This window comes from Lepidochelys kempii, chromosome 28, assembly GCF_965140285.1.
Source record: "Lepidochelys kempii isolate rLepKem1 chromosome 28, rLepKem1.hap1, whole genome shotgun sequence".
NCBI lineage: Eukaryota > Metazoa > Chordata > Testudines > Cheloniidae > Lepidochelys > Lepidochelys kempii.
Window position 1 is genome coordinate 1,295,631 of NC_136407.1, and position 12,277 is coordinate 1,307,907.

Here is a 12,277-nt window from a genome sequence, read left to right on the forward strand (position 1 = left end):
GGACCCCTCGCCCGGCGCCGAGATGCGGCCACCTCTGGGGCGGGGCGGCTGGTGACCCGGGGACCCCTCGCCCGGCGCCGAGATGCGGCCACCTCTGGGGCGGGGCGGCTGGTGACCCGGGGACCCCTCGCCCGGCGCCGAGATGCGGCCACCTCTGGGGCGGGGCGGCTGGTGACCCGGGGACCCCTCGCCCGGCGCTGAGACACGGTCACCTCTGGGGCGGGGCGGCCGGTGACCCGGGGACCCCTCGCCCGGCGCCGAGATGCGGCCACCTCTGGGGCGGGGCGGCTGGTTATGCACGGACTCCTCACCTGCCCACCCCACCCCCGGATACTAGTCTTCAGAGACGGACAGCTGTCAGTTCCACTGATGTAGTTTCCCGCTGGCTGTCGGGGGGATCCAGTCGGTGCGTCGAGCCGTGCCAGGGCTGATGGACAGCTGTCAGTCATCCTCGTATTTCTCCTCTGGTGTCATGGCGACAGTCCAGGCAGTCTGGTTTGGGGGCTGATTGACAGCTGTCAGTCACCCATCACAGTTTAAACCCCCCTCTTCCTTGCTGTAAGCCAGGATTCTGGGATGATTGACAGCTGTCAGTCACTGAGTGAGATTTTCCTGAGGCTCCATGTCGGCTGTCCGGTGGGCGGATGATTGGTGGCTGTCAATCATCCGCCGCCAGGAAGGTTCTGAGGGGGGGAGAGGGCGGAGTGCTGTGGTGGTCGGGGCTGGGCGGGAGCCCCTCACCTGGCGTCGGGCCGGCAGGCGTCCGTCAGGAACAGCTTGACCCGCCCCCGCAGGAAGTTGGAGTGGACGCTGAGGAGTTTGGTCAGAGTCTGGATGCCGAGGGTGGGGGGCGGGGCTGGGGGCAGGGCCGGCTCCACCTAGGGGAGACGGGGGGGCGGTTAGAGGGGGGCACTTTTATGGGAAACATTTACCCCTCTGTCCACCCATCTCCCCCCACAATGTTTCTTCCCACTCCACAAATTCATCTGTCTGTCTGTCCATCCATTCCTCCATCCACACATCCATCCGTCCATCCATCCATCCGCACATCCGTCCGTCCCTCCATCCACACATCCATCCGCCCGTCCCTCCATCCATCCATCCACACATCCATCCGTCCGTCCCTCCATCCACACATCCATCCATCCATCCATCCATCCACACATCCATCCGTCCTTCCATCCATCCGTCCCTCCATCCACACATTCATCCGTCCATCCGTCCCTCCATCCGTCCATCCACACATCCATCCGTCCTTCCATCCGTCCGTCCCTCCATCCACACATCCATCCATCCATCCATCCGCCCGTCCCTCCATCCATCCATCCACACATCCATCCGTCCATCCCTCCATCCACACGTTCATCCATCCATCCCTCCATCTGTCCATCCATCCATTTGTTCATCCGTCCGTCCATCCATGCACACATCTGTCCGTCCCTCCATCCATCCATCCACACATCCATCTGTCCGTCCCTCCATCCACACATTCATCTATCCATCCATCCACACATCCGTCCGTCCTTCCATCCATCCATCCCTCCATCCACACATCCATCCGTCCCTCCATCCACACATTCATCTGTCTATCCGTCCCTCCATCCGTCCATCCGTCCATCCACACATCCATCCGGCCATCCATCCATCCATCTATTTGTTCATCTGTCCGTCCGTCCATCCATCCACACATTCATCCGTCCATCCATCCATCCTTCCATCCATCCGTCCATTTGTTCATCCGTCCATCCATCCCTCCATCCATCCATCCATCCATCCATCCGTCCATCTGTCCCTCCATCCGTCCATACATCTGTCTGTCCGTCCATCCATCACCATACACAGCTATCCCTCCATCCATCCGTCCCACCGTCCATCCATCTGTCCAGTCACCCGCAGCATCCGTCCGTCATTCTGTTCACCCCCCTTGCCCCCCGGTGCCCCTCACCTGGGCGTTGTGGCTGCGCAGGATCTGGGTGACGCCCCGCAGGTTGCTGTAGGTGCGGCCCAGCTGCTGGCTCAGGGACGGGTCGGGGACCAGGTCCCGGGCCCGGAGCACGGCGGCCGAGAGTAGGGCCTGCCCCCCCCACACCTCCGCCGCCTGCGTCTGCCTCTGGGGAGGGAGGGCAGGGTCAGATCCCCGGGCTCCCCCAGCCCAGCACCCCCAGATTAGACCCCCTGTCCCCCCAACCCAGCTCCCCCCAGATCAGACCCCCAGCCCCCTCCTGGCTCAGACCTCCCCCAACCCCGTTCAGACTCACGTCCATTTTCTTCCACTCGTTAAAATTAACTTTCGTGTCGGGCACCGTGAGAACTTCTGATAAGTTGCAAGAATTTGTACAACCTTCCTGTAACGAGACCAAACCGCCTGACACCATGGAGCTGGTTCTTCGGGGACCCCTCGCCCGGCGCCGGGACGCGGCCACCTCTGGGGCGGGGCGGCCGGGGACCCGGGGACCCCTCGCCCGGCACCGAGACGCGGCCACCTCTGGGGCGGGGCGGGGCGGCCGGGGACCCGGGGACCCCTCGCCCGGCGCCGAGACGCGGCCACCTCTGGGGCGGGGCGGCCGGGGACCCGGGGACCCCTCGCCCGGCGCCGGGACGTGGCCACCTCTGGGGCGGGGCGGGTGACCCGGGGACCCCTCCCTTGGGGCTGACGTGGGTGGGGACGTACCATGGCGTTCTCAGTGTCCCTGGCCTCCTTGATGAATTTCTCCATGACTCGAGCATCGCAAATGGGGTGCAGCGGGGAGGGGCAAGTTAGTGCAGCGAGTCCCAGCAGTAACAACGGCAAAGCACAGAGCCCTGGGTGGGGGAGACGGTTGTGAGACAGAGGGACCCCTCCCTCCATCCATCCCCCCACACTCCTCCATCCCAGCCTCCATCCCTACACACTCCCTCCTTCCACCCCTCCCTCCCTCCCTCCCCCACCCCTCCCTCCATCCATCCCTCCATCCATCCACCGAACCCCACACACGCCCATCCTCCCGTCTGTCCGTCCGGTCCCCCACACCCGTCTACGTGCGCCGCTCCCTCCCAGCCGTTCCCATTAACTCCCTACTGCACTCGCGCCGTGCGTCTGACTCGCGAGCAGCCGCCCGCTACTTCCACCAGCTCCCCGCGGTCATGGTGCAAATCCCTGCATCCCCCCTTTCCTGCTCCTGCCCCCCGTGAGGCAGGGAGGAGACCTTCCATCGGGCCTCACTGAACCAGCGGCTTGGAAATTCCCGAGGAGCCGATCGGTGGCGGTACCGCGACCGGGGGCGGGGTGGGGGGGAGAGCGAATTCAGACAAATGAACGTGAGTTAAAAATTCTCCACACTTGATTTGGAGCAAACATCCATACCCGGAGCCAATCTCCTTTCATTACGGGCCTGGCTCCTTGTCTTTCCAGTCCTGCGTTGATTGTATCGTCCCAAGAGGAGGAGTTCCCGAGCTCCTCCATCATGCGCTTTCTTTCCGCGAGCGGCGGGCTTTTTGAGGACGCTTTTGGTGCCCTTCCAAAGGAGCAAATCTTTTCCCGTGCGGTCATGAGCATCGATGGCTCTCGGCGGCAGCATAGACTTGGACAATCCTAGTGAAGACGGCCTTCGCTCTTGATTCAAGCTCAGATGGACCTCGAAGCGGCTCTCCAGTAGGTGGGTGAGGTTTCTCCTGATAAAACCTTTAGCGTCCCTCTTCGCCAACGCAGCCGACCTCCCCCAAGACTGGTTCCTCACTCTGCTTCCTAGATCTTCCAACTCTTCGTGGCGCTCATGGTAGGCTTGCCTCTGGTCATCCCCGTTGGTCTCGTCGCTCGGTTTTCCCGTTGGCGTCTTCCACCGTTCTCCCAACGCAACCGGTTCCCGCATAAGGCTGGAAATCTTACCGCATCCTGCTGCTTTCTCTTGGTTGTTGGGTTTGGCCCTCAAAGACAAGACAAATATTAGCCATAATTAAGGTGCCAAGAGGTCTTCTCGTGATGTAGGCTTTGGAGAGGACTTGATGCCCATGGAGAAGTCAGCGACTGTCTTGGGCCACGTCTATGCTACCACGTGAGGCTGACCTACCTTACGTCGACATGCAGTAATGCCGTCTCCGCAACGCGATTCCTGCAGGGGGCACGGTGGGACGGTCGCCGTTGCCGGGAGCCGTGCGGCATCAGCAGGGCCCGGGGGTCGAATTAGCTTCCTCGGCTGCGCGTCTACGCTGCTCGGAGAGGGGGCGGGGGAGCGCCGGGAACGAAATGTATGGGTCGACGCTTCCAGAGTCGGGTCGCCACGAGCTGCCTTGGGTCGACCGCACGTTGCCACTGCCTTCCTGTACCGGCCGCGGGCGGGAGGATGGATGGACGTCCTCGCGTCTGTGCCGTGGGCCGGGTATTTTCCCACCCCAAGTGTCCGCCTCTTGATTTGGCAGCCAGCTAATTCGGCAGCAAAGTCCGGGGCGGCGGTTGTTGGTGGCCGGTTTGGGCCTCCCCGGAGTGGCTCGGTCCAGGTGGACAGGGAACCGCTGCGACCATCGGCTCGGACTCCCTGGGTCACGCAGGCCCCCATGCCGAGGCGACGCGTGGGCCCCCCCCCCGCAATTTCTGCCAGGGTTTTGTCAGTCCCGCCCCCCAGCCCTTGGAGCCAGGCCACAGAGGCGTCTCTCTGGGGCCCCCCTTGCGTTGAGCCGAGTCGGTTTTGGCCAGGTCCTCAGCGGCTCTGTTTGTCCTGCCCGCCTATGTCTCTTGGTCGCCGTGTAGCGTACAGGAGGGAAACTGAGGCACGGGTCGGCTTCACCCAGACGTTCCCACTTCGTCGCATAAGCGACCCTTGCTTGTCCCAGGGAGGGGGTCTGTGCCCCAACCTGGTCTTAAAAACATCCCAGGCCTTCCCGTCCTACCCTGGTAGAGGAGAGCTGATCACCAAACCCACCCCCGCCACACCAGCTGTCTCTCCGCTAGACTTCACACGCCCGATTCTTTCAACTTCCCCTCATCGGCCGCGGTCCCCGAACCGCCAAGCTGGTCTCCCGCGCTCCTTCCAGGAGCTTCCCATCCTCGGCCACCGGCCACAGGAAGACGCCAGTTTCAGCTTCGGTTTCAGATCGGTCAAAGGCAAAGGAGGCTTCGGATCCGGCGCACGGAGCTGGAACTCGTCGGCCTCTCGTCCTAGGGAGCTCCCGGGCAGCCCCCCCAACCCCGGTCTCTCGGCTTCAGCCCAAATCACCTGGTTGGTTTCCCTGGCAGCCCGGTGCCGAGCTTGCGCCATGAATCCTCCTGACACGGTTTCCCCAGCCGGCGCTGCCAGGAAGGGTCCTGAGCCTACGCCAGCAGCCAGACTGGGTGACTTCTGGAGACGTGCCTGAAACGCTCCTGCCTTGGCCGCTCTTCAGAGAGCTTCTGCTCATCAAACCGGCGCCAGCCACCGGGCACCCCTGGCTCTGCGGCTGGACCCCCCACAGGAGGCTACCCGGAGTGGGGCCCCGGTTGTGGGTCAGGGGCGCGGGCCCCCTGGCATTCTCCCATAGAGCTACACGGTCCGCATGGCCCCCCACCTCTTTCCATCCATCTGTCTCCATCCACACACCCCCAACCCTGGCTAACAGCCCCCCCCCCATTGCATCCCACAGATCTACACACGGGGGTATGTAGGGTGAATCAGAACTCCTGGGTTCTCTCCCCGGCTGTGGGACGGGAGGGGGGTCTGGTGGGTTAGAGCAGGGGGGCTGGCAGCCAGGACTCCTGGGTTCTCTCCCTGGCTCCAGGTGAGGAATGGGGTCTGGTAGGTTAGAGCAAGGGGGCTGGCAGCCAAGACTCCTGGGTTCTCTCCCCGGCTGTGGGAGGGGAGTGGGGGCTGGTGGTTAGAGCCGGGGGGGCTGGGAGCCAGGACTCCTGGGTTCTCCCCCTGGCTCTGTATCCCAGACCCCGAACCCGACCATGTTAGTCCTTGCACCCTGGAGCCTGATCCAAAGTGAGTGAGGTGGGCCAGCGGGGAATGGGGCATGGGGCCGGTCCCCACTAGGGGGCGCCGCCTCCTATCCAGCTGCAGAATGGGGGGAGGGGGGTCCCGGCTGGCTCGGGGAGCTGGGGTTTGGGGCTGTTCCCCATTTCTGGGGTGGGGGTGCATCTTTAGTGAGCCTCCAGCGAACGAGACCCCTCCTCCCCCTCTCCCTCGCCGTGGGACAGGACCCCGGCGTCCGGGGCAGAGCGACTCACCAGAGCTCCCCATATCCAGTCTGCATCGCCTCACGGCCTAGTGGGGGCCCCGGGCTCCCATCCCGGCGTGCAATCCACGAGGCCGCGGGCCCCAGACGTCCCGGCTACTCCGGAGGGGGCATCGCCTGCCTGGATCCGGCCCCCAGCCAAGCGCCCCCCAGCCCCCGGCTGGCTCCCCGCTGCTCCGTGCCTCCACAGAGCCGGCAGCGAAGCTGGGAGTTAATGTTTCATCCGAACTCTGCTTCCCGAGGTCGCAGGAGCCTGTCCGGCTGCAGGAATGTGCCGGGGGGCCACGACCGGAGCCGGGCGCTTTAGAGCCCGGGCTGGGGGTGGGGGGGAAGGGCCGGAAGCCGGGGGGTTTCCTCAGGCCCGCGCCGGAGGCCGCGTCTTCGAGGAAAGGGCCATGCGGGCGGCCGCACGTCGGCTCCTGGCCCGGCGCCACGAGGCCATGACAGGTTCGCGGCCCGAGGTCGCCAGGCGCAAGGGGCGGCCAAGGGCCCAGCCCACCCCCCGCCCCCCCGGGCCTTGGAGTGGCAGCTGTCAGTCCCACCCGGGCGTCAGGAGGTGGGGTGGGGTTTGGAAGAGCGGGGGATGGAACCCAGGAGTCCGGGCTCCCAGCCCTCTGTGTGGAGATTGGGGTCTGGTGGTTAGAGCAGGGGGGCTGGGAGGCAGGACTCCTGGGTTCTCTCCCCGGCTCTGGGAGGGCAGTGGGGCTGGGGGGCTGGGAGGCAGGACTCCTGGGTTCACGACCGCGCACTCTCAGGCCCTGGTTCCAGACCTGGAAGGCTACACGTAGGCCGGGGCTGGGGGGTCCCCGCAGGGGCCCATGTGCGTCCATCCCCCCCAGGGGAGCGTCTCCGACCCGGGTTCAGGCTGCAGAGGCGTCGGGCTGCCTGGAGAAGCCGCAGGGACCGAGCGCTTCATTTTCCATCCTCTCCGCGCGGGAGGAAGCCGCTAACAATGGGGCCCTGATTGTCTGCGAGACGCTGACGCTGGCCAGCGGCTCCAGGCGTCTGTCACACCAGTGGGGCGCGTGAGCCCTCACCCGGCGCTGCGATGCAGCCACCTCTGGGGCGGGGCGGCAGGTGACCCGGGGACCCCTCGCCCGGCGTTGAGATGCGCCCACCTCTGGGGCGGGGCGGCCGGTGACCCCTCGCCCGGGGCTGAGATGCGGCCACCTCTGGGGCGGGGCAGCCGGTGACCCCTCGCCCGGGGCTGAGATGCGGCCACCTCTGGGGCGGGGCGGCCAGTGACCCCTCGCCCGGGGCTGAGATTCGGCCACCTCTGGGGCGGGGCGGCCGGTGACCCCTCGCCCGGGGCTGAGATGCGGCCACCTCTGGGGCGGGGCAGCCGGTGACCCCTCGCCCGGGGCTGAGATGCGGCCACCTCTGGGGCGGGGCGGCCAGTGACCCCTCGCCCGGGGCTGAGATTCGGCCACCTCTGGGGCGGGGCGGCCGGTGACCCCTCGCCCGGGGCTGAGATGCGGCCACCTCTGGGGCGGGGCGGCCGGTGACACGGGGACCCCTCGCCCGGCGTTGAGATGCGCCCACCTCTGGGGCGGGGCGGCCAGTGACCCGTCGCCCGGGGCTGAGATGCGGCCACCTCTGGGGCGGGGCGGCCGGTGACACGGGGACCCTTCGCCCGGCGCGGAGACGTGCCCACCTCTGGGGTGGGGCGGAGGGCTAGTGGGCTCAGAGCAGCGCGTACCAGCTTAGGACGGGATGGGACATTCCCGACGGGACGGGAACGCCTGGGGATATTTAGGGAGGTGGAACGGCTTGGCTGGGGAGAGCGACCCCTGGAGAGCCCCCCATCCAGCTGCCCCCTGTCCAAAGCCCCGCGGGGGGCCCGCTCTGAGCCTTTCAGGAGGCAGGGATCCACCACCCCTGGACCCTGCTCCCCACGCTGGAGAGAACCCAGGAGTCCTGGCTCCCAGTCCCCCTGCTCTAGCCCACCAGCCCCCACTCCCCTCCCAGAGCCGGGGAGAACCCAGGAGTCCTGGCTCCCAGCCCCCCTTGTGGGGTGGGGGGAGGCAGTGGCAGGACCCCCAGCCCAGCGGCTGCAGGCCGCTGACCCGCGCTGGGCCTGGGCCAAGGATAACAGCGGGGCAGACGTGCTGGGCTGCAGGGAGTGGGGCTGCCAGGGCCATCGACCCCGTAGCCTTCGGCAAACAGAGCCGGGCCCCGGCGCCAGGGCCGGTCACTCATCAACCGGGGGGCAGCAGGGGAAAGGGCAGAGCGGGCGGGCACCGGCCCTGCCTGGCCCCCCCATGCCCTCTGCTGGGCCCCCAGCCAGCTCCCCGTGGCTTCTGCCAGGCCCCCAAATCCCCTGACCCCGTGACCTCTGGCCCAGCCCCCCCGTGGCCTCTGCTGGGACCCCCCGTATCCCCTACCTACCGAGCCCCACTCTGACCCCACGGGTCGCCCACCCAGCCCCGTGTGCCCTGCCCAGCCCCCGAGTGACCCTGCCGGGCCCCCCACCCAGTCCCCTTCTGACTCCGAGATAGCCCCCCTGGCCCAGCTTTCCCATGTCTCCTGCCTCCCGCCCCGCCCCCCTCTGTCCCCAGTCCAACCCCCCATCCAGGCCCCCTCTGACGCCTGCCCCCCGCCCAGCCCCCGCTAGTATCATGCAGGCTCCCAATCCCAGCTCTGCCAGGTGCTCCACAAACCCAGTGCTGGGCATGGGGCCCGGCCCTGCCAGCCCCCTGGCCTGGGGCCCTCAGCCCCACATGGGCTGCCAAACTCAGCCTGCCCCCCGAGCGGGCTCTGCCTCTGGCCCAGGTGTCTGACACGCGCAGCCAGCGACGGGCGGGGTCAGGGCCGGGAGCCCGGACGCCTGGGTTCTCTCCCCAGCTCTGGGAGGGGAGTGGGGGCTGGTGGGTTAGAGCAGGGGGGGCTGGGAGCCAGGACTCCTGGGTTCTATGCTCAGCTCTGTCACTGTATCTAGATTCTTACTCTGGGAATTTCCACCTCATTGCCTGTCTTGGGGGTTTATACGGGGACCCCTCGGCCGGCGCCGAGATGCGGCCACCTCTGGGGCGGGGCGGCCGGTTACAGGGAGCTGCTATCCGGACCCCCAGGTTTATGCCCCGCCGTGGGGGATCTGGGTTTAGAGGCTGGTTTCACGGGGAATGAAGCGGCGAGGCTGGTACCAGGAACCGGACCTGGGTAGGAAGGGTCTGGCCCCCCACGGGAGGTCCTGGAGCTGCCGGCCACCAGCAGGGACAGGTCCCGGGCCCCGTTCCCTGCCCCCCTGAGCCAGCCAGTGCCCCCCAAGTGATGTCACACGGGGGCCCAAGTCCAGTGCTGACCAAGACCCTGGTCGCTTTTATTGTTCAATCCAACAGATGTAGGCCATGAGGCAGGTCCCTGCAAGGATGGGGGCGGCTTTCCCCAGCCCCCCGCAACACCCCAAAGTCAGAATCCGTGCCCCCCACAATCTGCATCCCCTCGGGCTCCGGCATCCAATTCGGGGAGGCATTCAGTCTTGGTTGGGTGTGGGGAGGAGGGGAGTGGTTGGGTGGTGGCAGGTGGTCCAGAAAGGGATTAAAGATCCCGTTCCCCCCCCCACATATGAATGTAGCCAGACAGGTTGGCATGGGGGCAGCTCCATGCCAGTGGGGAGGATGTGGGGGTGGCTCTGTGCCAGTGAGGGGCAGGCTCCAGGGGCATCTGTGTGCTGGGGCGCTGTCCCGGGGCACTGGAGCAGGGGTTTCTGGGAGCAGGCTCAGCACCGGGAGGGGGCCAGGCTCTGGGGACCGGCTCTGCGCCGGGGCAGGGCTTTCGGGGAGCAGGCTCCGCACCGGGAGGGGGCCAGGCTCCGGGGACCGGCTCTGCGCCGGGGCAGGGCTTTCGGGGAGCAGGCTCCGTGCTGGGAGAGGGGGCCAGGCTCCGAGGACCGGCTCCGTACCGGGGCAGGGCTTTCGGGGAGCAGGCTCTGTGCCGGGAGAGGGGGCCAGGCTCCGGGGACCGGCTCCGTACCGGGGCAGGGCTTTCGGGGAGCAGGCTCCGCACCGGGAGGGGGCCAGGCTCCGGGGACCGGCTCTGCGCCGGGGCAGGGCTTTCGGGGAGCAGGCTCCGCACCGGGAGGGGGCCAGGCTCCGGGGACCGGCTCCGTACCGGGGCAGGGCTTTCGGGGAGCAGGCTCCGTGCCGGGAGAGGGGGCCAGGCTCCGGGGACCGGCTCCGTACCGGGGCAGGGCTTTCGGGGAGCAGGCTCCGTGCCGGGAGAGGGGGCCAGGCTCCGGGGACCGGCTCCGTACCGGGGCAGGGCTTTCGGGGAGCAGGCTCTGTGCTGGGAGAGGGGGCCAGGCTCCGCGCCCCGGCTCGGCTCCCTCAGGGCGGGGGCGAGGCCCGGCACACCCGGATGTGGATGGCGGAGTTGTTGCGGGCCCGGGCCAGCGGCGGGCGCCCGTCCTCGTCGCCCTGGGGCTCCAGCCCGTCGGCCAGCTCCACGGTGGAGGTGTTGGCGGCCAGCCGCAGGCCACCGGCGCCGGCCGCCTGGAGCTGCAGCGCGATGTTGATGGCCCGGTTGATGGCCAGGCCCAGCCCGTGGATGCAGATCTCGGCGCAGCCGCCCGCCGGGCCCAGGAGCTTCTGGCACCGGCTCAGCTGGGCCTTGAAGTCCGTCTTCATGTTGACGTAGACGTCGCCCGGGCGCCGGGGCAGCCGGGGGGGCAGGCGGCGCCGCAGGGCCAGCTCCGCCGCGGGGGGCGCCGGCTCCGCCATGGGTCTGGGGGGGGAGAGAGAGGGGAGTCCAGGGCCGCCTGCCCCCACGTTCCCCGCCCCGGGGCCCCCCCCGAATCCAGCCTCCTGTGCGCCGCGCCCACCAGCCCTCCCCTCGCAGCTCCCCCCACCTCTCCCCGGTCCCGACGTCCCCCAGGCCCCCCCCAGGGCATCGCCAGCCCCCTAGAATCCCCCTCCAGAGCATCGCCAGCCCCCTCCAACTCTCCCAGAGCATCGCCAGCCCCCTAGAATCCCCCTCCAGCCCCCCCGACCCTCCTGCAGCGCCCCCCGGCCAGACGTCCCCCAGAGCATCGCCAGCCCCCTAGAATCCCCCTCCAGTCCTCCAGCCCCCCGTTCCCCTGCCCCCCCAGAGCATCGCCAGCTCCTCCCGAACCGCCCCTCCAGTCATCCCCCTGCCCCCCACCTACCCACCCCCAACCAGAGTCACAGCCCCATGCGGCCCCCCTCCCCTACTGCCCCCAACTCTCCCCCTCACCCCACAGCGCCCCGAATGACACCCCGCCCCCACTGAGGTGCCCTGGGGCGGCCCCCCACTCACCTCCCCGTGTCCCCAGCGCAGGCCGAGCCGCCGCTTCCGCTTCCGCCTCCACCCCGGCCCGGCGCGCGCATGGAACGTTCATACAACCCGCCGGGAGCGCGCGTGGAACGTTCATACAAACCCCCCGCCCCGCCCGGAGCGCGCGTGGAACGTTCATACAACCCGCCGGGAGCGCGCGTGGAACGTTCATACAAACCCCCCGCCCCGCCCGGAGCGCGCGTGGAACGTTCATACAACCCGCCGGGAGCGCGCGTGGAACGTTCATACAACCGGCCCGGACCGCGCGTGGATGGGTTAAGGGGACGGGGCTCCACGGGAGGGTTAGGGGAGATGGGGGGCACAGATGTTGGGGGGTGGAGGGGGAATCCCGGGGGGTTAGGGGAGATGGGGGCCCCAGAGGTTGAGGGGTGGAGGGGGAATCCCGGGGGGTTAGGGGAGACGTGGGGCCCCTGAGGGAGCAGAGGGGAAGAGTCCAGGGTTTAGGGGGAGATGGGGGGGCCCTGGAAGGGAGTAGGGTGAGCTAAGGGGAGAGATGGGGCCCTGGGGGGTTACAGGAGAATGGGGGAGCCTGGGAGTTTAGAGGGAGATGGGGACAAGGGAGGTTAGGGGGAGAAGCCTGGGGGAAATGGGGGGCTATGGGGGAGAGGGGGCCCCAGAGGGAGGGGGAGCCCCAGGGATTAGGGGCCCAGCAGGTTGAGGGGAGATGGGCCACAGGGGGTTTGGGAGACATGGGGGGCAGGGGGTGGGGGAGATGGGGCTCTGGGGAGGCAGGAGAAAGGGGCCCCTGGGGGAAAAGCTCAGGAAGGGAATGAAGCCC

At 67.9% G+C, this 12,277-nt stretch overlaps 2 protein-coding genes across 2 annotated transcripts; both read right to left on the reverse strand.

The window, feature by feature from the left end:
* Window positions 1–236: 236 nt before the first annotated feature.
* EPO (erythropoietin) lies at window positions 237–2,795 on the reverse strand. The gene is made up of 4 exons (XM_078850997.1): window positions 2,672–2,795; window positions 2,259–2,345; window positions 1,946–2,110; window positions 237–878 (listed from the first exon to the last, which is right to left on the reverse strand). The coding sequence occupies exons 1-4, from the start codon at window positions 2,714–2,716 to the stop codon at window positions 738–740; spliced, it is 438 nt and encodes a 145-aa protein (XP_078707123.1). The 5' UTR covers window positions 2,717–2,795; the 3' UTR covers window positions 237–737.
* Window positions 2,796–9,476: 6,681 nt separating this feature from the next.
* POP7 (POP7 ribonuclease P/MRP subunit) lies at window positions 9,477–11,571 on the reverse strand. Its single transcript, XM_078850984.1, has 2 exons — window positions 11,461–11,571; window positions 9,477–10,908 (listed from the first exon to the last, which is right to left on the reverse strand). Exons 1-2 carry the CDS (start codon window positions 11,529–11,531, stop codon window positions 10,512–10,514), a joined length of 468 nt encoding a protein of 155 aa, XP_078707110.1. The 5' UTR covers window positions 11,532–11,571; the 3' UTR covers window positions 9,477–10,511.
* Between the last annotated feature and the right edge of the window lie 706 nt (window positions 11,572–12,277).

Excerpts from the sequence above, each read along its gene's own strand:
- EPO (XM_078850997.1), bottom strand. The coding sequence starts at position 2,716 with ATGGAGAAATTCATCAAGGAGGCCAGGGACACTGAGAACGCCATG. Across the intron at positions 2,346-2,671 it reads GGGACACTGAGAACGCCATG|GAAGGTTGTACAAATTCTTG; the intron begins GTACGTCCCCAC and ends GTCTCGTTACAG. Across the intron at positions 2,111-2,258 it reads ACGAGTGGAAGAAAATGGAC|AGGCAGACGCAGGCGGCGGA; the intron begins GTGAGTCTGAAC and ends CTCCCTCCCCAG.
- POP7 (XM_078850984.1), bottom strand. The coding sequence starts at position 11,531 with ATGCGCGCGCCGGGCCGGGGTGGAGGCGGAAGCGGAAGCGGCGGCTCG. Across the intron at positions 10,909-11,460 it reads TGCGCTGGGGACACGGGGAG|ACCCATGGCGGAGCCGGCGC; the intron begins GTGAGTGGGGGG and ends CTCCCCCCCCAG.